The sequence below is a fragment of the Polypterus senegalus genome, chromosome 5 (genome assembly GCF_016835505.1).
Source record: "Polypterus senegalus isolate Bchr_013 chromosome 5, ASM1683550v1, whole genome shotgun sequence".
In the NCBI taxonomy this organism is placed as follows: domain Eukaryota; kingdom Metazoa; phylum Chordata; class Cladistia; order Polypteriformes; family Polypteridae; genus Polypterus; species Polypterus senegalus.
This window is the reverse complement of record NC_053158.1, coordinates 8755147-8778964: the sequence shown is the minus strand read 5'-3', so window position 1 is coordinate 8778964 and position 23818 is coordinate 8755147. Positions and strand designations below refer to the sequence as shown.

Here is a 23818-nt window from a genome sequence, read left to right as displayed (position 1 = left end):
CAGAGGGTCTTAAAGTGGAGAAAGACAAACAAACTGTGATTGCATTCACTACACTGTTGGCACGCAGACTTATTCTGATAAACTGGAAGAACCCAAACTCTCCTCTTTAAGTCAGTGGGAAACTGATGTGTTATATTATTTAAAATTGGAAAAAATCAAATACTCAGAAATATTGCTATGTATTGATTGAGACTGCTTCTACATCAGTGGAATTTCATGACCAGGATGTCTCCTCAGTAAACACTTGATGCTCTTCCTACCATGGGACGGCCTCGTCCTTCATTACCCAATCCTAATTCCAAAAGAATTTTGACAAACTAAGATATAGAAATAAGAAGGTAGGCCACAAATCTGACTACCTACTCAGTGCAGCTCTACTTCAATTCAACTTTCACCCATGCCACAGAGTGCCAGCCTTTTTACAGAGGTGTATTTATCAAAAAACTTCACAAAGTATCAGAACTGCTTATGCAGCCAGAATAATCAGGAAATTTTCTTACGCCACTGCTTATGCAGCCTTTTTCTTAAGGTTGATGACAGTACCGACTCGGCATGCCAGTAGACAGAAAATGTGAAACCAAACTTCATAAATATTTGGGGTGACCATAGCCAGCCAAAACAGACCAAAGTCTCCATATTTTCCCACCTAATTTTGCAGACAGACATACAGTAGATGTACGTAATCAAACATCCCCCTTGACAATCTGAAATAGTCTTAAGATGGATGACAGAATTGACTCAGCGTGCTAATACACAGAAAAATGAGACGTCAAACTTCATAAACATTTGAGGTGACCATAGCCAGCCAAAACAGACCAAAGTCTCCATATTTTCCCCAACTCTTGCAGAAACAAATGGATGTAAGTAATCGAACATTCCCCTTGACATTCTGAGATTGTCTTAAGAGAGATGACAGTACTGACTCAGTGCGCCAGTAGACAGAAAATGTGAAACCAAACTTCATAAACATTTGAGGTGACCACAGCCAGCCAAAACAGACCAAAGTCTCCATATTTTCCCACCTAATTTTGCAGACAGACATACAGTAGATGTACGTAATCAAACATCCCCCTTGACAATCTGAAATAGTCTTAAGATGGATGACAGAATTGACTCAGCGTGCTAATACACAGAAAATTGAGACATCAAACTTCATAAACATTTGAGTTGACCATAGCCTGCCAAAACAGACAGAATTCTGCAAAGTTTCCCCAACTCTTGCAAAAACAAATGAATGTATGTAATCGAACATCCCCCTTGACATTCTGAAATTGTCTTAAGATGGATGACAGTTCTGACTCAGTGTGCCAGTAGATAGACAATGAAATGCCATACTTCATAAACATTTGAGGTGACCATAGCCAGCCAAAACAGACCAAATTCTCCATATTTTCCCCAACTCTTGCAGAAACAAATGGATGTAAGTAATCGAACATCCCCCTTGACATTCTGAAATTGTCTTAAGAGAGATGACAGTACTGACTCAGTGCGCCAATAGACAGAAAATGAGATGCCAAACTTCATAAACATTTGAGGTAACCATAGCCTGCCAAAACAGACCAAATTCTGCATATTTTCTCAAGAAAATGGTGCAGCCTAAGCACATAGTTTCACCAACTCTTGCAGAAACAAATGGATGTAAGTAATTGAACATCCTCCTTGACATTCTGGGTTTTTCTTAAGATGGACGACAGTACTCGCTCAGCATTCCAATTGACAGAAAATGAGATGCGATACTTCATAAGCATTTGGGGTGATCATAGCCAGCCAAAACAGACCAAAGTCTCCATCTTTTCCCCAACTCTTGCAGAACCAAATGGATGTATGTAATCGAAAATCCTCCTTGACAATCTGAAATTGTCTTAAGATGGATGACAGTACTGAATCAGTGCACCAATAGACAGAAAATGAGATGCCAAACTTCATAAACATTTGAGTTGACTGCAGCCAGCTAAACAGACAAGATTCTGCATATTTTCTCAAGGCAATGGTGCAGCCTAAGCACATAGTTTCTCCAACTCTTGCAGAAACAAATGGAGGCAAGCAATCGAACATCCCCCTTGATTTTCTGAAATTGTCTTAAGATGGATGACAATATGGACTCAGTGTGCCAAAAGAAAGAAAAAGAGATGCCAAACTTCATAAACATTTGGGGTGACCACAGTCATCCAAAAAAGACCAATTTCTCCATATTTTCCCCTACTCTTGCAAACACACATGGATGTAAGTAATCGAACATCCCTCTTGACATTCTGATATTGTCAAACCATTCTGTTTTATCAAAATCCTCCACATCTCACACCCGCACCGGTCCTGCCTGCACTCTCATGTCCTCAAGCTTCAATATACAGATAAAGCAGCGATAACTACACTCCATGATTTTTCGTTTTCCATTTCTCTTCCTTAAAATCATAAACTGATTAATTCACAGAAATCCTGCACTGAGAACTTCCAGCATGCTGTTGGTGTATTGGGTGTTCTGTTAGGTCTGTCTAACACATTTGCTTTTCACAAGTTTTGTTCATGAGAGACATGAGATATCCAAACATATCATATCAGATTTGGATCACTTGCAAAAAATAAAAAAATTATATGAGCCAAAAATACGAATCGAGTCAATTTAAGCTGCACTATTAGGTGACACACAGTAAGGTGACGATTTTTGTGGTACAAACCAAGGACAAATGCTTCATTGAATAGCTGGTTTTAAAGTTCTCTGACACTCCAAGATCCATAGAGAACACAAAACCATTAACCATGAAAGTATACTTTTGTTACCAGGCTGGTTTAGTTATTCTCAAACAACTTCCATCGCCTTCAGTGCACTCAGTTTTTTTGTGTAACTGCAGCCGTAAAAGCACTCGTTACAGCAGACACGTTTGTCATTCAAAAACTAGAAAGTTCCTAATACAGGAAAACTCTGCTACATCCTTTAAGGATCATCAGAAGACCACGGTTCAACAAAACTCCAGCAAAAAGCACAAAGATAATGGGAATATCGTCACTTACCAAGTGGCTGACCTGCAATTATCCTGGCGTTTTCTCCAGCCACAGCCGCACGGGCATGTCTCTCGCTGATATACTGCACAAACGCATATCCCTTGTGTACGGAGCACCCAACAATTTTTCCATATTTGGCAAAGATGGCTTCAATGTCGCTTTTTTTCACGATTGCGGTATTTAGATTCCCAATGAACACCCTAGAGTTGATAGACCTGGGGTCATTCTTGTTAGTGACGTTGCTGGTCTGGGTCTTGCCAGTCATTTTTCTTTAGTGGAGTTTTCCTTTTCCTGAAAATTGAAAAACAGAAAAGTAAATGGCAAAGGACAATGTTGACTTTTGGAACATTTCAAATCATTACTACGGTATTATTATAGGCGACAGTACCATTTTTGAGTCTTACGTATATCTGCAGTGTGGTTTCAGAGCTAATAAAACATATTTTGCAAACTGTTTTGTTTTGTTTGTTTCTTTCTAAACTATTTCCCTTTTCCCATTTCTGTCTAATATCTTCTTTTCTGATTGGAAGTCATGTGCAATAAGGCCTGTGGAAATCTGGGGTGGGAGCTTCCTGTTAGTGCTCCAGTGTTAGCTGCATTGTGAAATATAACATAACTTACCTACGGAGAATGCTATTACCTAGAATTCTGGCATGGACCCCCTAAAGATTGTGTTTATTTTCTCTAGTTTATCCCATCAACATCACTTCCGGTCCCAGCCCCAGTGACATCATTTACATTCTGACCCCAGTGACATCACTCCTGGTACCGGCCCTAGTGACATCACTTTCAGTTCGGACCCCAGTGACATCACTTCCTCTACTCTGACTATATAAATGCCATCTTATATCCTCTAAGACGATTCTAATTTGGACTGCCATCTGTAAAGACATGCTGTTTTTTTGTTTTCATTTCGCCTGAATCTTCAATTACACAGGGTGGCTACCCCAAATCTTTTTCTGTGTTCTCCTCCTTTATTTACAATAGGCATATATATAGACCAGGGGTCCCCAACTCCAATCCTGGAGGGCCCCACTCGCTGCAGGTTTCTAACCCTTTTCTTAATTTGCGACCTGTTTTTGCTTGTTAAATAACTTATACCGTATACAGTGGAACCTCAGGTCACGAACGTTTCCGAAAAAGTACAATTCGGGTTATGACCAAAAAGTTTGCCAAACTTTTGCATCTGTTCACAACCACGCAATCGGGTGACAAACAAGCTAGTTTACCTTCCGGTTCATGCGCACCGATGATTTCCGCACGTGTTCAGTCTCTCCCTGTACATTGTCAGATGTGCGTGCATTCGCTGTAAACTCTTTGTGCTCTATTTCATGTGCTTTTGCATTCATTTTGCAATTAACCATGGCCTCTAAGCAAGTGAAAAGTGGTAGTGTTGGTGAGAAGAAAGGTTCGAAGGAAATTGAAATCGAATTAAAGAAAGACATTATTGAAAAGTATGATTGTGGCGTTCGTGTTACTGATCTTGCTGCCGAGTACAAGAAGTCAAAATCTACGATTTCGACTATTCTAAAGCAGAAAGAGACCATTAAAGCAGCTGATGTTCAAAAGGAGTTACAGTGTTAACCAGGCAGAGGCCTCAAGTGCTGGAAGAGGTGGAAAAACTATTGCCAGTGCGGTTGAACGAGAAGCAACTTGCAGGGGACAGCGTAAGCGAGGCGATGTTATGCGAGAAAGCCAGGAAGATTCACGGTGATTTGCTGCAAAACTATCCTTCTACGAGTGGCTAGTTCTTCCTTCTCACTTCCTTCATGCCAGAACTCAACTCATGCAAGGTTAGTTTTCTTGGTTGTTTATGGTTAGTTTTTGTATAAATTAAGGATTTTTCAAATGTTAATTTTTTTCACTGTGCTTAAAACTCATTAAAAAAAAGTGTTTACAGAGAGCGATTTGTAAGGCTGTAGCATGAACTCTTGCAGTGTTAGTTTTCTCTGTTCAAGGTTTTCAATGTTTTTAATTTGGTTTACTATTACACTGTGCATTTTATAGTATAATTAACCTATTTTTATGCTTAAAAATCTTTAAAAAAATATATTTACATACAGTTCGTACGGTCCAGAATGGATTAATTGTATTTACATACAATCCTATGGGGGAAATTACTTACTGACCCAAGGTTCCACTGTACGTCTGTTCTTTACTTCAGTCAGTAATGCTTGGTGTATGTTTGTGTTCCATTACCACTAGCCACCTTTTGACACATTTTCTAATGCAGTGGATTGTTACGCATTTCACATGTTTTTTCAGTGTTGTTTATCCCTTTCTATTGTCTCTTTTTGTCTTATTTTGGTTTCTGTTATTGCTAATATCATGAAGTTGCCTGGGTTCAAAAAAGCACAGCTTCAAAAACAATTCAAAGGGTTACACCACTAGAAGGGGGAAATATCATCAAAATACCCCAACTAGAAACAAAATAGCCAAGAAAAATCTTCATAAATTTTCACAAAAATGGCCATGCAAATTCAAAGCTCCGAAGAGCACCAGGAGATGCCTGAAGAGGCAAGGCAGACACAGCAAACAAAGTCCTAATACACAATCCGAAGGCAAAGGTTGAAACAAAGCAGAGGTTCAAAAATATCAAATAACACAGTCCCAATAAAAAAATCCAGGAATCGAAGTCAAGGTGGAGCAGAGGTTCAAAAAAAAAAAAATCAGTAAGCACAGTTCCAAAACAGAATCCAAGAGGCGAAGTCAAGAACAAAGCATAGGCTCGAAAATCTGGAAACACACAAAGCAAAGCAATACAGTAACTCACCAAAGCTCTCTCCACTCCAGCGTGTTCAGTGAACCGCAAGGAATCAGGGGGAGCCCCTCCCTTAAATAGGATGGAGGAACATTCCTAGTGGTGATGGGCAGGTGGCCCCGCCCCTTGTGGGACCACCCACTAAGCTCAAGGGACAAGGACAAATGAACACCAAAAAATATGTACATCTCTCTCTCTCTCTCTCTCTCTCTCTCTCTCTCTCTCTCTCTCTCTCTCTCTCTCTATATATATATATATATATATATATATATATATATATATATATATATATATATATATATATATATAAAATCCAACGTCTGTCTGTCTGTATATCTGTCCGCTTTTCACGAGAGAACTACTTAACGGATATAGATTGGGATTTTTTCTAGCATTTGCATGAACATTCCAGTTGATTTTGTAACTTTTCTATTGCACTATCTAACGTAGTTCACTTGCGGTACCGATTTACTTGTGCAAATCCAAGATCCACGCAATGGGCCAGGGGGCCTGGCCTTCCTCACTCAGTCGCCAGCCTCGGGGTGCGTAACCTTAACCTCTGCTTAGCTAGCGAACTACTTAACAGATTTAGATCGGGTCTTTTTCTATAATTTGCTTTAACATTCTGGTTGATTTTATGTCTTCTCTCATCGCACTAAGTATCATAGTTTACTTGTGGTACTGATTTATTTGAATGAATCCGAGAGACACGCAGTGGGCTGAGGGGAGTGGCCCTTCTCACTCACGCACCAGCCTTAGGGCGTACCTTACCCACACTTAACTAGCGAACGAGAGAACAACTTAACGGATTTAGATCTTTTTTCTATAATTTGCTTGAACGTTCTGGTTGATTTTGCAACTTCTCTCATCGTGCTAAGAATCATAGTTCGCTTGCAGGAGCGAGATAATTGCACTAATCCGAGACAGAGACTGTGGGCCAAGGGGAGTGGGAAGTGTGACATCAGGAGTATTTCAATAATACGCTGGCGGAGCCACAGGGGACGGCTAATAATAAACAAAATAAACCCTTAATGCAAATAAATGGCATAAAACAACATAAAACAAACAAGAAACACAACTTTGAATACCAGCCAGGAGGAATATGCTGGCTGAACCACGACAATTAGCTGTTTTATTGATAAGTTTTCTTAATTCTGCAAAGGAATAGACAGCTGAAGCAAGTCTTTGTGGGTTTTACCAGGAAACTTCTATTTAGTTTCTCTTTTTTATCTCATCAGATTACCATTAGGGCATATCAGACTTTACACAGAATTGTTATAATCCTTGCTATCACTAAGCTAACAGCACATTTTTTGGCAACACCTTCTTATTTTTCATGCTGAACTGTATTTCTTTTATAAAATGCCATGATGTCCTTCAGCAATATGAAATTAATCTAATTTTACCATATTGAGTGACATTACCAAAATGCAATTTGTGTTTAATTAAATATTTCCATGGAGTCATGTACTGGAAATTCTAACTTGAAAATATTTGGGGATTTCAAATTCCATTTGCATATTCCTAGAGACCATATTTTATAATGAGTATTAGTTAAAATGAGCTCAATAATATATGCACACAGACTGCTGCATAGTTATTAGAATTAATTTCAGTATCATATGACTATTAATGTTTTCATGTCATCTTGTGCCTTATCTTTGCTATAAATGTATTTTCATATTATTCAATTAAATAACAATTACTTTTAAAGAACGACAAGGCTTTCATTTGAGACAATAAACCATCAGGTAAGGAGTCAGGCAGTGTTTAAAAATATACACGTCTGTACAGTTTTTAATCTCTTTTTTAAATCACTTTAGAAATGAATCCCTTGAGCAATGTGTCCCTTTATGAAATGCTGAATTTCGAAGTTAAAAGTTTTGTCAATCGTGAAATGTAAAATTCATCTTTGAAAATGAAAGATGCTAATTCAGTAGCCACAACCCGAAAAGAACTGAGAGGTGAAGATCATCCATCCATCCATCCAGTATCCAACCCGCTATATCCTACAGTAACTACAGGGTCACGGGGGTCTGCTGGAGCCAATCCAAATAATATTAGGACACAAAATGTACCAACACATAAACAACGACCTGCGTCCATCACACAATAACTGAAAATAAGGAAAGGTGAAGGCCTCAGTAATGTTGATCTGCTCAGCTCCACAAAACATTTTGACAGCCAGCGCTCTTAAGAAAGGAAATCAACAGTTTTGGAAATGTCTGCCATGGCAGAATGAGCGAGCGCCATGGAATTAAATAACGGGTTTAATTAGCAACGAGAACTGGCTTCAAATTATGAAACCAGCCAACACAGGGCGCAAGGCAGGAAACAAACCCCAGGCAGGGCACCAACCCACCGCTTGGTACACACACACACACCAAGCACACACTAGGGACAACTTAGAATCGCCAGTGCACCTAACCTGCATGTCTTTGGCCTGTTGAATGGCATCATACAAGCAGATGGGCCTCTACTTCTCATCCATCCATTAACCAACCCGCTATATCCTAACTACAGGGTCATGGAGGTCTGCTGGAGCCAATCCCAGCCAACACAGGGTGCAAGGCAGGAACAAACCCAACCCACCGCTTGGCACACACACACACCAAGCACACACTAGGGACAATTTAGAATCGCCAGTGCACCTAACCTGCATTTCTTTGGCCTGTTGAATGGCATCATATAAGCAGATGGGCCTCTACGTCTCATTGACTGCCTATATAGTGGAGCAGTTTTTTCACAGGCCTGAACCGAGGAAACACTGGCAAGATTGGCCTTCACCAGGTATTCGACATCTGACCTGTTTAATTAAATGGATTCAGAATCATTTGTGTCCTTACGAGCAGATACTTGATTATTTTACATCTTTCGATGATAAACACTGTACTGGTTCAAACATTAACATACCTTCCAAGACTGCTATCCATCAGAGTCAGACACCACCATCTCCTGGGGCCTCATGTATAAACAGTGCGTACGCACAGAAATGTTGCATAAGAACTTTTCCACGTTCAAATCGCGATGTATAAAACCTACACTTGGCGTAAAGCCACGCACTTTTCCACGGTACCTCATGGCTTGTCGTACGCAAGTTCTCCGCTCGGTTTTGCAAACTGGCGGCACCCAGCGTCAAAGCAATGGTACTGTTCTTGTGTGATTACTCATTATTTTCATGACGCGGCTTTATAAATACACAGAAACTAACCGCATATTGTTTATTAGTGTAATGCATCTGATTGTAATTAACTCGTAACAATATAATGGTTCAGGGAACAGCCATAGTATTTCAAATACCAGAACTGCTTTAGCATTGTTACTCTCACTTCTTCTTCTTCTTCTTCTTCTTTCAGCTGCTCCCGTTAGGAGTTGCCACAGCGGATCATCTTTTTCTATATTACTCTCACTGCACCACTCGGAGTATTTATATCACTGTATCTGAGTGTGAATCACAGCAGCAGCTGATCAGAAAGAGAATTATCGGTATACGGCATTAAGGACACGCTGTCTCAGCCACGGCAAAATGTTTTAAAGCCTTTCCTGTACGGACCTCGCGGTTCAGAAACAGTTTAATCCCAAGAACTTTAAATGCACTCAATCAATTGCTCCTTGTAGAACTGTTTGTACTTATAAGTACAATCACCTCACTGTAAACTTGCACTACAGTTATAATATCTCACAACCTGGGCCACTTTATAAAGCGCGTATTTACATATGATGACGATATCATTTTTAAGGTGAAATGCAGCAAAATATGTTTGTTAAATTATACACATAAAACTTTAACTTCATTTAAATAATCTATATTCTTCACTGGGAGTGTCGTGAAGGATAGAATAATTAAACATGTACTACGAAGATATTTCAATGTTCTTTAAACGTTTTGAAGAATCGGCGCTAAGCTTACAGATGGCTTAACGTCTATTACAGAGCTGATTGTGTGGCGATCGGTTACTTGGGGAAAGAAAAGCAAGGACTCTTGGGGCTACCAATATATATTGAATATAAAACAGAAAGAGAAAATAACAACACAGCTAAAAACGCAGCGACAGATTTCGACAAAAGATAAATGCTTGTCATGAGCACGAGGCTCATGAAACACATGTTTAATAACGTGCTTTAGCTCCTATCATCATGAAAATGACAACACCTATACATCTCAGTATTTTAGTTATTCAGAGAGCTGTAATATCACAAATGTAATGGACTCTGTGTCCAGTTGGAGGAAGAGAGCCAGTTTAAGAAACAAGTAGTGATTCATACACATAGATCACATACGATTAGAAGATCAAATACAAAACAAAGCATTTAACGTGCTACTTTAATTACAATGTAATTTTGAGAAACTGGTTAATTAAACGATTTTAAGATGAAGTTTATAATGTTCTACTAAATGACAAAATAAACTACGTGATTAAAGTGGAAATGTCGAGATTGAAGTGGACATTTCGTGCTTTTTCCCCACTGTGTGCCTTTTTTCTCTGTACCCTAATAAACTTTCATATGACACTCAGACAGTGGGCTTACAACTCGGCTTTCCACGGCGACTTTGATATGTGACTTCTTTTTTATTTCCGGCATTGTGCGATTTTGTGGATGTGAGCTTTCATGTTTCTCCAACATGCTATATCACTCGATCAACTTCATTTTGTTGATTATACCACGGTTTATTTGAACAAATAGTATGTTTTTCCTTTGCCTCCACTTGGTATTCGCTGAAATTCTTATGTTTCCCCCCGTGCTTTTCCCATTGTCTTTTCACAGAAGGCTGAGCTTAAGGGCGATTTATATTGATTTGCATATTCAAAGAGGCGTAATTCTGGGAAGAGTTGGGGCGTTACATAAAGCGTGCACGAGCGTTAGTTTTCACGCTGATCGGGATTTATGTAGCGGAAGAACGTGGAAGTTGGAGTACGCACAGATTCCTGCATCTGGATTTTTCTGTGCGTAAGCACATTTCGGCTTTTGTGCTTACGCCATGTTATAGTGCGAGTTCTACGCACTGCGTTATACATGAGGCCCCTGATCTTTGAGAGAATGATTAAAAAAAAAATTTCTTGTATAGAAAAAGTGATGAAAACATAAAGTATTAGTTCCATAGAAAACACAAAGAGAGAAATTTCTCTTGCACCTATATATGAAAAGCCACTTGCAGTAACTTTTATACAATTATATATGTCTGACCACTTTCCCATCAATCTACATGCAATGTCCTGTCACGGAAAAGTGAAAACGTGTTTTCAGAAAGATTTGCAAATTTTAATAAACATTAAAAACTGAAACCTTTCAGTCGTCTAAGTATTCTGACCAATAAATAAGTATTTTGTAGAAGTCCCTGTGGCAGCAATGACTTCAAGTCTTCTTGGGTAAGTGTCTACAAGCTTCGGCTACAACAGAATTTTGGCAATTTATCCTGTTTGTCCTGGAAAATCTTCTCAAGCTCTGTTAGACTAGATGGGAAACTGCCATCTTCAGGACTCTCCAGACATGTTCTATGAGATTTAAGTATGATCTTTTGTTGGGCCACTCAAGGACAATTGAAGACTTGGTCTGATCCCACTTGGATTCATTAGCTCACCTGAGGGAAAAATGCATCCAATATGAATTTTATTTTGTGCACTGGAGTTTTCATATCCTGCTTCCAGCACAATATCTTTTTAGCCTTACTGAGAAAATTCTTCCTCCAATGATGTCATTCTCAGGTTAAACCAGCAAAACTCGGGTTACGGACGCAGCATCCTGCTACATACACTTCAGTCGGTGAGATGTTATGTCACTAGACGTCTTTTGATTATTTTCAGTTTGTAAATAAATGTCCGTCTTTTTCACTTTGTAGATGCACTCTGGCACAGCCTGCTGGTAACCCCACCGGAAAGAACGAAAGTGTTTGTGTCGTTTATAACATGTAAATGCTTCTGTTGGGTCAAATTCATATTTTACGTCTCTTGTATTCATTTTTGATTCTTTGCTTTATGTTAATTGTGTTACTTTTGTATATTATTTTTTGTTATTGATTTTCTTTTTGAATGTAAGCTCCCTTGTGTGACGCGTGGTCCGTGGCGCAGTACCAATTTTACATGAATAATTGCTCCCTGTATTGGTGCAGGCTCTAAGCGGCTGTGAGGGTGTGTAAATGTGTTTCGCTCTGCGGTTAGCAGACGCACTGTCTGACCACACTGACTTCACGTGTAGAGGTGGGTGGACCAATCAGGAGCCTCCAAGCTGCCACGAAGGCAGCAGCTCCACACACCTGCACCCAATTGGCTAACAGTTTTAAAAAGAGCTTGCATGGGTCAGCAGGTGAAAGGAAGGAATGTGTCAGAAGAGAACTGGCTTCAGAGGTTAGAGAGAGTTTATGGGGCAGGATGATCTAGCCACGTAGGGAGGAAAGGCTGCGTGATCAAGGGCCCCTCAAAGGAGTGTAGGTTTTGGTGTTCTAGGGGCCGCTTCACCCCACTGATCATTTGTGTGGAGTGAGGCGAGCATAGCAGATGACCTCCCCAGGGATCTGAGGTGCAACTGCGGGTGTGTGAAAGATGATGGGAGGGGTACCGACCTTGGACTGTACCTTGGAGCGGCAGGCAAGATGGGGGTCGGGTGATGAAGACTATGGCTGCTGAGTCTCCGCCAGCTGTGCGACTTATGGGTGAGCCGGGGAGATGAAGAAGGAGGTGGGCTGGGATCATCCTGTACAAAATAGAACATTAAGGATCCGATGATTTTGTGTTCTTAACCTCTGGCTTTAATCGATTTATTTAATGTAACTTAAAATTCATCACTGACACCTTCATTTCATTGGATTACTAGCCGTCCCCCATGTTTCTGCATGTGCAGTAGTGAAACAGAACAGGGGAGAGGGCCTCGCCCGGCTCCCCACTCCTGACAGCACGCTTCCCCCTTCCCTCAGCCTGCAGCCTCTGTCTCAGATTAGCGTAAGTATATCTCTCCTGGAAGTAAACTTTCATTCTTAGCATCATGAGAGAAGTCGCAAAATCAACCGGAATGTTCAAGCAAATTATACAAAAAAAGACGATCTAAATCTGTTAAGAATTTCTCTCGTCTGCTAGCTAAGCAGATGTAAGATACGCCCGAGGCTGCTGCATGATCCATCCCTTTAGCCCGCAGCCTCTCTCTTTGCTTTGTGCGTATAAATCAGTACCGCAAGCAAACTATGATACTTAGCGCAATAAGAGTGGTCGCAAAATCAACTGTAATATTCAAGCAAATTATAGAAAAAAACCCGATCTAAATGCGTTAAATAATCCTCTCATTCGTTAGCTAAGTGGAGATAAGGTTGGCCCCAAGGCTGGCGCGTGAGTGAGAAGGGCCCCTCCCCTCGGCCCACTGTGTGTCTCTTGGATTCATTCAAATAAATCGCTACCGCAAGCAAACTATGATACTTAGTGTGATGAGAGAAGTCATAAAATCAACCAGAATGTTAAAGCAAATTATAGAAAAAAAAAACGATCTAAATCTGTTAAGTAGTCCTCTCGTTCCCTAGCTAAGCAGAGGTTAAGGTTACGCACCCCGAGGCTGGCGACTGAGTGAGGAAGGCCATGCCCCCCTGGCCCATTGCGTGGATCTTGGATTTGTGCAAATAAATTGGCACCGCAAGTGAACTATGATACGTAGCGCAATGAGAAAATGTCACAAAATCAACAGGAATGTTCAAGGAAGTTGTTCTCTCGTGAAAAGTGGACAGACATACAAACAGACAGACAAACAGACTGACAGATTTATTATGAATATGGAAGCACAGCACTTTTTCATTAAAAGCATGTTTGCACTTTTTCACCATCCCCTTGCTTATTGTGTCCTCATTTGTCCAGCTCATCTCGGTTACGGTACTAATGGTGTTGGGTTCGAGAGACTCCCAGAAAGGAACGGGAACTGGAGCCAATCTGCACCGTCTCACCTGGGTGTTATTCAGTGTGTTTTGTGGGTGGTCCCTTGAGATTTGGGGTCACCTGCCAATAACTACTAAAGGCCTATCACCAGAAAAACTGCCTTCTGCCCCCATAAACCAAAAGGGTCTCCCACAGCTGCTGGTGGTTCATTTTGAATGTGCCTGGGAGTGATGAGTTCACTTGTGTTTATTTGAAACACTATATTGCCAAAAGTATTGGGACAACAACAACAACATTTATTTATATAGCACATTTTCATACAAAAAATGTAGCTCAAAGAATAGAAAAATAAAACACACAGTAAGAAAAATAAGTCAACATTAATTAACATAGAATAAGAGTAAGGTCTGATGGCCAGACGGCTGGAAAAAAAAAAAAAAATCTGCAGGGATTCCAGACCATGAGACCACCCGGTCCCCTCTGGGACGCCTTGAACTTTAAAGACATCCCATTCTTAATACATAGGCTTTAATATGGAGTTGGCCCACCCTTTACAGCTATAACAGCTTCAACTCTTCTGGGGAGGCTTTCCACAAGTTGTAGGAGTGTGTTTATGGGAATCGTTGACCATTCTTCAAGGAGAGCATTTGTGAGGTTAGGTACTGATCTTGGACGAGAAGGCCTGGCTCGTTCGCAGTCTCTGCTCGAATTCAGTCCAAAGGTGTTCTTTCAGGGTTGAGGTCAGGGCTCTCTCTGTGCAGGCCAGTCAAGTTCCTCCACACCAAACTTGCTCATCCATTTCTTTATAGACCTTGGAAACCCATCCCATGAAGCTCTCTACGCACTGTCTTGAGCTAATCTGGAGGCCATATGAAGTTTGGAGGTCTGTAGCTATTAACTCTGCAGAAGGTTGGCGACTTCTGCACACCTCAGCATGGGCTGTCCCCGCTCTGTGATTTTACTTTGCCTACCACTTCATGGCTGAGTTGCTGTTGTTCCCACTTGCTTCCACTTTGTTAGAATACCAGTAACAGTTGACCGTGGAATATTTACTAGCAAGGAAAGTTCATAAATGGATTTATGGAACAGATGGCATCCTATCACGGTACCATGCTTGAATTCACTGAGCTCCTGAGAGCGACCCATTACTTCACAAATGTTCGTAAAAGCAGTCTCCATGCCAAGGTGCTTGATTTATAAACCAGTGACCATAGAGTTCAATGATTTGGAAGGGTGTCCCAATACTTTGGCAATATAGTTTATATCAGATTGGAAGATATTTTAAGCTGGTGCTCTGTATTTTGATAATTCTTTGAAAATTTGTCTCATACACGTGTGCTTGGGAGGAAGTTGAAGGGTTCGCATCAGGATACTGACACACCAGACCAGGGGTTGGCATTGAGTACTACAGAGCTTTAAAGGAAAAACCCAATTAAACATCACACTTCCTCCTGATCCTGACATCACTTCCGGCCCCATTCTAATGACCTCACTTCAAGCCCTTTCTGATGACCTCATGCTACTTCCTATCCTACAACACACCCTTCCTGCTGTCCCGCTGTAAAATCATTCTGCTCACCGATTCACCCCGTCTGTGATAGACCTAAGTCTCAGTCTTTTAAGATTGCTCTTTTGACAATTTACAGGGTGGTTCTCCTTTTTAATATGACTCGTCACATCATCATTAACCCTAAAATACATCTGTCCCAACTTATTTTTGGAACACGTTGCAGGCATCAATTTCAGAATAAAAGTATATCTTTAAAAAAAAAACAAGAAAAAAACAATGCAGTTGATTAGGTAGAACATGAACCCCTTCATCTTAATGTTGTTTATGTTTGATTACAGATGTGATGGATGTCGGCCATGGGTGGGTGTTCCAGCCAGGATGGGGGGCCACTTGCTTGGTGCCACTGCTCTACTGCCAAGTTGTTTGCCTGCCTATGGTTAAAGTCATCTCAGATAAAGGAGTGCTAGGTCATTGGGTAGAAGGGACCTTTCATCTGATTGGCCAGGCCTGTGCTGACTCAGCTGTGGGATAGCCAATAGGAGGGAGACGGCTTGTTGACCGAGGTTTCCAGGGTTCTGACTGGATCTGGCCTGTCTGACTCCTTTTTTCCAATCAGGTCGTGGCTCTACAATCAGCTGATTTTTTTATGTATATGTATTTAAACAAATATGTATCCTTATACTGCGGTGGGCTGGCACCCTGCCCGGGGTTTGTTTCCTGCCTTGTGCCCTGTGTTGGCTGGGATTGGCTCCAGCAGACCCCTGTGACCCTGTAGTTAGGATATAGTGGGTTGGATAATGCTTGGATGGATGTATGTATACATATACATTATCCTTATATAATATACTGCTCAAAAGAATTAAAGGAACACTTTTTAATCAGAGTATAGCATCAAGTCAATGAAACTTATGGGCTATTAATCTGGTCAGTTAAGTAGTAGACGGGGTTGTTAATCAGTTTCAGCTGCTGTGGTGTTAATGAAATTAACAACAGATACACTAGAGGGGCAACAATGAGATGACCCCCAAAACAGGAATGGTTTAACAGGTGGAGGCCACTGACATTTTTCCCTCCTCATCTTTTCTGACTGTTTCTTCACTAGTTTTGCATTTGGCTACAGTCAGTGTCACTACTGGTAGCATGAGGCGATACCTGGACCCTACAGAGGTTGCACAGGTAGTCCAACTTCTCCAGGATGGCACATCAATACGTGTCACTGCCAGAAGGTTTGCTGTGTCTCCCTGCACAGTCTCAAGGGCATGGAGGAGATTCTAGGAGACAAGTAGTTACTCTAGGAGAGCTGGAGAGGGCCATAGAAGGTCCATAACCCATCAGCAGGACCAGTATCTGCTCCTTTGGGCAAGGAGGAACAGGATGAGCACTGCCAGAGCCCTACAAAATGACCTCCAGCAGGCCACTGGTGTGAATGTCTCTGACCAAACAACCAGAAAGACTTCATGAGGGTTGCCTGAGGGCCCAAATGTCTACTGCGCCCTGTGCTCACTGCACAGCACCGGGGAGCTCAATTGGCATTTGCCATAGAATACCAGAATTGTCAGGTCCACCACTGGCGTCCTGTGCTTTTCACAGATGAGAGCAGGTTCACCCTGAGTATATGTGAAAGACGTGAAAGGGTCTGGAGAAGCCGTGGAGAATATTATGCTGCCTGTAACATCGTTTAGCATGACTGGTTTGGTGGTGGGTCAGTGATGATCTTGGAGGCATATCCATGGAGCGACTCACAGACCTCTACAGGCTAGACAACGGCATCTTGACTGCCATTAGGTATCAGGATGAAATCCTTGGACCCTACGCTGGTGCAGTAGGTCCTGGTTTCCTCCTAATGCACGACAATGCCCGGCCTCATGTGGCAAGAGTATGCAGGCAGTACCTGGAGGATTTAGGAATTGAAACAATTGAATGGCCTTCACGATACCCTGACATAAACCCAATAGAACATCTGTGGGACATTATGTTTCGGTCCATTAGGCGCCGCCAGGTTGCTCCTCAGACTATACAACAGCTCAGGGATGCCCTCATACAGATCTGGGAGGAAATGCCACAAGACACCATCCGTCGTCTCATTAGGAGCATGCCCCGACGTTGTCAAGCATGCATACAAGCTCGTGGGGGCCACACAAGATACTGAAAAGCATTTTGAGTAGCAGAAATTAAGTTTTTGAAAAAATGGACTAGCCTGCCACATCTTCATTTCACTCTGATTTTAGGGTGTCTACACAATTGAGCCCTCTGTAGGCAGAAAACTTTTATTTCCATTAAAAGACTTGGCATCCTTTTGTTCCTAAGACATTGCCCTGTCGTTATTTGTATAGATATCCAACTTCATATTGAGATCTGATGTATCGAATGTGTTTCTTTAAAGTGTTCCTTTAATTTTTGTGAGCAGTGTATATTATCGATATACTGTATATATATACATCGTATATGTTATAGTTCTGAATTTAAAGAGTGGTACCATCTATTATTACACCTTGCCTTGTAGTTTGTATTTTTGTATTGTTCCCTGCATAACCCCCTGGAAGCATCCACAGTACCCCGACAAGGGTGCCCCATGGGACTACAGTTCCCATCATACAGGTAACATTGCCCAGGGATGCTGCTGCCTAGCAACCACAACAGCAGCAACAATTTATTTTAACAATTTATTTGAGGTGACCATCAAGTTCTGTGAAGAAGATTACTTTTATTTGGATTACTGTATTTTTTGACATTCATTGCATGCCCAATTTACTTGTACGGAGGTCTCGCTCTCTCACTGAACTGCCTTTCCCAAGATTTCTTCCTTTTTTTCCCTACAAGGGTCTTTTTTTGGGGAGGGTGTTAGGTTGAGAGGCTGTCAAAAAAGGGGCCAGTTAAAGCCCACTGAGTTGATTCCTTGCGTGATTTTGGGCTATGCAAGAAATAAATTGTTGCTGCTGCTGTTGTTGTGTTTTCTAGGTGGCAGCATCCCGGGGCGATGATACCTGTATGATGGGAACTATAGTCCCATGGGGCGCCCTTGTAGGGGTTCTGTGGATGCTTCCAGGGGATTCTGCAGGGATCCATGATCCCTACTTTGTGGGGCTTCCACTTTTCCCAGAAGTACTTCCTCATGGTTATACCCTGGCATCAGATGTACTCCTGGGTCTGAGATGAAAGAAGCCACTCGACCTCATCCAGGTGAGCTGGAGTCGAGTGGAAGGGGACAAAGCTCACCTGGAGGAGCAGGAGAAATTGTTGTGATAACAAGATGATATTTGTTCTAGGGACTTGTGTCGTGGTGGATGTGTCTGGAGTTTGGGGTGCTGCAACGCCACCTGCTGGTCACACAGGTCAAAGTAAATCTACAAATCACTCCTTTCTATTTTTTCTTTGATTAGCATACTTGTCACACCTTATGGCATTTTGGTAGTGCACAAACGTCACACGTCGCGATCATCTAGTGGCGGGGAGTGGTACTGCAGTTAGCCAACACACAAATAAGGCTTAATCATTAAGATCTCTTCCGAATTTTTCAGCAGTTAGGGATTGTTTTTAAAATTGTGCACACATTTCCTCTGTTTCCTTATGGGAATTCAACTCAGAGACAATCGAAGCAAAATGTGACATTAATTAACCAGGGTGTCACCCATTTCTAATCAACTTGTATTTTTTTCTTTTTTAGTCCCTTGGCTTTGAAGCAGTCAGGCAGCAGACCGAAATGACTACCGGCGTCGTGAGCTGTTCACTTTCCAAAGGATAGATTCTTCCATGCGTGAAAAACTCATCACCGCACCGATTGCAGGCGTTTCTTTTAAAAGCGTCCTCCACAGGTATTTATACAGTCGCTAGCCCTATGTAAGTAAAGGCTTTGTAGCATATTGTGGCCGTCCTACACAACAGATTGGATTTAGTTGAGCTTGTTCTTGAATAATGGATTCATGATTCATCTGTGACTTCCACAGCGGTAGTTTAAATCAACCTTACCTTGACCCGTGCCTGTGTGCCATTTATAATAATGGTGCCAAAGAACACTGCACTACAGTCAGCAGTCTGCCAGTAAATATAGGTTTATTCTGTATACTATTATTAGCAGCACTGTTAGAGGAAGGTATTGTGTCCTTTTCAAGAAGAAATCATATCCATTTAGCCTGCAACCATATAGTTATGTTCAGGTAGGGGAAGGATCAAATTAGCCGCTCTCACTTGTGTCATGCCTAATCAATAATTTGCAGAAACACTTTGGATTCAGCCAAGCAGTCAGTTTTCATCATTTCAGGAGAGTATCTGCTCTGCTTCTAATATAAACGCAATATTCCTTGTAATTTAATTATAGGGAATATAAAATGTGCCACCTGCACGCTTTTTTTTACTTTTTCTTTTTTATTTTCAGCCAGGGAAAAATAAACTGAAATCAAATCTAAGCAACTGTCCCGTTTAGTCTGTCAAATGTTTAAATCTAATTGGATAAAATGAATGTCTGTAGGAATGGTAACAGCTGGTAAGTACGGCCAACTGCCATCCATAAATCTGGTTTTGAAATCTGAAAACATGAAGGAAAAAAAAATACAGTGTGCAATTAACCAGACCGTGTTTCATAATAAATAAAGGCTGGCATTAAGGAAACAGCTAATGGCTGCATTGAGAGTTATGGCTTTACCATGTAAAATGGATGGCAGCATCTTAGAGATCCCACAAGCTGTGGAAGTTAGCTTGGAGCCCACCCTGGCCATTCTGAGACACCGTCACCGATCACCTAACAGCAATATAGAGATTCGTAGTAAAGATTATCAGCAGAATGACGGACGTGAAGGGCGCACACCGTACCACAAGTGGAAGCGGGAATGAGAAACCGAGGTCAGCGAACACTCAGAGTAAGAGAGACAACAGCGTGGCGAGCAAATCAGAGTCAGACACATTGAGATACAGTCCATCTTTATCATTTGCATTTAGTTTTGTACAATTTTGGGTGGGACAGGTGGAAGTCAATGCTATATCTATCTATTATATAGTGCCTTCACCTATCTATCTATCTATCTATCTATCTATCTATCTATCTATCTATCTATCTATATAGTGTGCCTTTCACCTATCTATCTATCTATCATCTATCTATCTATCTATCTATCTATCTATCCTATCTATCTATCTATCTATCTATCTATCTATCTATCTATCTATCTATCTATCTATTATATAGTGCCTTTCTATCTATCTATCTATCTATCTATCTATCTATTGTAACAAATGGGGGGCGCTATCGTCCCCTTGAACCCTTGGACCAGACGCCAGACACCAGATAAAAATCCAAATGTTGACTTTATTATAATAAATATGTGCACAAAGCATCCTCCACTCCACAATACTCATATAATAATCAATAATCCAAAACACAAACAAATCTCCACTCTACCAGATGCGTTGTCCCCTGCCACCCGACTCCCACAGGATTTCCCACAGTTCTTTTAAAGTGCTTGACCCGGAAGTGTTTCTGATCCCTCAGTCCATGTGATTCTTAACAGTTCAGGTGAAAACTCCTTTTCTTCATCCCGGAAGTACGTCATTTCCTCTGTCACTGTGACTAAGACGTACTTCTGGGTTATAGGGCAAATAGCAGTCCCTGGGCCTCTTTGCAGTGACCCCTGGTGGCCCCCATGGTATCCAGCAGGGCTGTGCATTAAAACTCCAATGTCCATGAGGCCCTGCTGGAATTTGGGCATCTCCATGTTGCAGGGAGGGCTTCATCTGGTGGCCTGGGGGTATTGGTTGGGATGAATGGCCAGCCGTATCCCAGACTATCTATTATATGGTGCCTTTCACCTTTCGTATCTATCTATCTATCTATCTATCTATCTATCTATCTATCTATCTATCTATCTATCTATCTATCTATCTATCATGTAACGCCCCTCGTACCTACCACATCTAGTTGGCTAGCTAGACAGATCTCTATTATATAGTGCCTTTCACATCTATCTATCTATCTATCTATCTTATAGTGCCTTTCTATCTATCTATCTATCTATCTATCTATCTATCTATCTATCTATCTATCTATCATGTAACGCCCCTCGTACCTACCACATCTAGTTGGCTAGCTAGACAGATCTCTATTATATAGTGCCTTTCACATCCATCTGTAAACAATATCTGTAGCTGTCTGTAACTGTCACAGCATCTCGTAGGTCCCAATGGAGAAATGCGTCCGTCAGTGTAATTGCTAATCGTAATCAAACATAATATTGGTTAAGAGCTTCTTGCCAGTAGTCACGCGCTGTGTAAAAGGCACTATAAAATATAAACTAGAATGACTGACTTTGTTCCGGCTTCATTTACAGTTAACCAAGTGTACATTCAACATTCCACAATGACATTGAATCTGAAAGTTAATATTCAGAATAAAATGAAGTGTGGAACAAAGCTGACGGCAGGGCCAGAGACAAACGCTCATCTCTACCCATTTTCAATTTTCTTTTCACAGCGTGTATTCACAAACACTGTTTAATTCATTTATAAATGCGTCTTTTTTTTTCTTCCAATTTTCTGAAAGTGGTTTGCATGAATTATAATAATTAATTGAATTCCATGACATCATTTCATTAGTTTCCATTATCATGCAAAAAAGTTACATTTTTTTCCAACAAGCTCCGATATTTATTATTATTTTTTTAAAGCAGTTTAATTATTATTTTAAGAAGTGCCAAATCATTAAAAAGATCAAAAGAGCCAATACTATCTTAACATGCTTTTTGATCATTTTGAATAGTTTTGGGCTTTGTTAATTAAAGCACAGAAAAAGGCAGACATGCAATTGCGACAGAAGCACTATACGGCACATAATAGTAATTTTTGTTTTCCTCCAAAATTGCGGTTTACTGCTAATACTCACATTTCCATTTCAATTGCTTTCAGAGAATAGGAAAGCAGTCATTCTTGCTATTATGGCAAAAATCTGCTTTTCAAATGCGGCACTTTGTCAGACTGGAATGCGCTGCCAGCTTCTCGACGCACACATGCTCTGTAGGGTCTCAGCCCGGCTTGAATAAATCAATGGCAGCTCGGCAATATCGACCTGAAAGCTTTGAAAAAGAAAATAAAAAGCTGCCACGCTTAAGACCTTTCTCTTTTTTTTTTGAAAATGTCTCTTTTTTTACCTTTATAAAGCATTAGATACAGGTTTGTGTGCCTCCATCTTGACAGTTCTCATCTAGCTACTTCCTCGCTTTTGGTTATTAATAATAATCTAATAAATGTGACATTTCTTCAGTCAAATGGCAGAGTCATTATCAGTTATGAAGTAACTACTTGAACTTTCAGACTGGCAGCACTTCTCTACTTAGCAAAGTCAGGACATATTTCCTTTAAGAAACCACTCTTTAGAATATTCATGTGTTTTTCACACAAATTTCTCTTTTATACCGTAACGGATGCCATGCTATCACTTTACTATCATTGAACGTTGGGTGAACTGAGTCAAAGAATCGACACCTACATTTGATTAGAAAGTCCAGCAACCAGCCGTCATCCAACCAAAAGGAGGCGCCATACTGCAGGGCTACCTCGTCGGTGTTGTGGCCACTTGTGATGATTTGGGTCGGACCCGCGCCACCGGGTGTCACAGCGCGATTAACGCGTCTGAGGGATGAGCCAGCAGATGAAGACAAACACACACAAGCAAGGGGATGGTTGAAAAGTGCAAGTGCTTTTATTAAAATAGCCACAGAAAACAAGTGTCCAAGGAGCGCCATGTAAAGTCCATAATAAATAATCCATCCATTATCCAACCCGCTATATCCTAACTACAGGATCACGGGGGTCTGCTGGAGCCAATCCCATCCAGGACAGGGCGCAAGGCAAGAAACAAACCCCAGGCAGGACAGCAGCCCACCGAAGGGCACACACACACAATTTAGGATGGTCAATGCACCTAACCTGCATGTCTTTGGACTGTGGGAGGAATCCCACGCAGCCACCTGTTATGCCCACCACTTCACAAGTTACATGCACTCAAACTTCAGAAACAGATCCCTTCACTTTCACCACACATTTTCTTATTCTCCGCTGTCGTCCAACGTTGGACACCATAGACTCCTGTCCTATCACTATTCATTCCATCTGTTTTATCTTGGTAGAGTAATATATATTGCTCTGCTTTCCCCTATTGTATTATTAATATGTAGCCTTAGAATGCCTAATCTCACAAACTTACCACTGTATACGAGGTGTGGTAGAAAAGTAACGAGACTGATTTTTTATTTGCCAAAGTTTTTATTTTTTTCAAACATCAATGTTATCCCCTTCAAAGTAGTTCCCTTGCGCAGCTACACACCGATGGAGACGTTGTTCCCACTATTGGTAGCAGCGCTGGAAGTCTTCAACCGGTATGGTCTTCAGCATGTCCGTTACACTCTTTTGGATGTTTTCTAGAGTCCCGAAATGACGTCCTTTGAGGACATTTTCAGTTTAGGAAAAAGGAAAAAGTCACACGGACTGAGGTCAGGTGAATAAGGGGGCTGGGGAACCACAGGAATGCCTTTTGAGGTCAACAATTCTGTTATGGAGAGGGCAGTTTTTCGGCACCATTTTGGCACAGACCTTTCACATGTGCAAATGTTCAGTCAAAATTTGATGAACGGTAAATCTGTTCAAATTTAATTGTTCACTCAACATTCTTAATGTTAAATGACGGTCTGATCTCACAAGAGTGTTCACACGTTC

General features: G+C 41.1%; 1 protein-coding gene across 8 annotated transcripts in view; it reads right to left on the bottom strand.

Annotated features, from left to right (window-relative positions):
• The window catches only part of LOC120530126 (RNA-binding Raly-like protein), a 1108526-nt gene that overhangs the window by 463849 nt on the left and 620859 nt on the right, over nt 1-23818 (bottom strand). For all 8 annotated transcript variants that reach the window (XM_039754308.1, XM_039754312.1, XM_039754309.1 and 5 more), the window contains one exon: nt 3010-3291. In XM_039754308.1, coding sequence (XP_039610242.1) covers nt 3010-3265 — 256 coding nt within the window. In that variant the 5' untranslated portion in view covers nt 3266-3291. The remainder of the gene's footprint in view (nt 1-3009; nt 3292-23818) is intronic.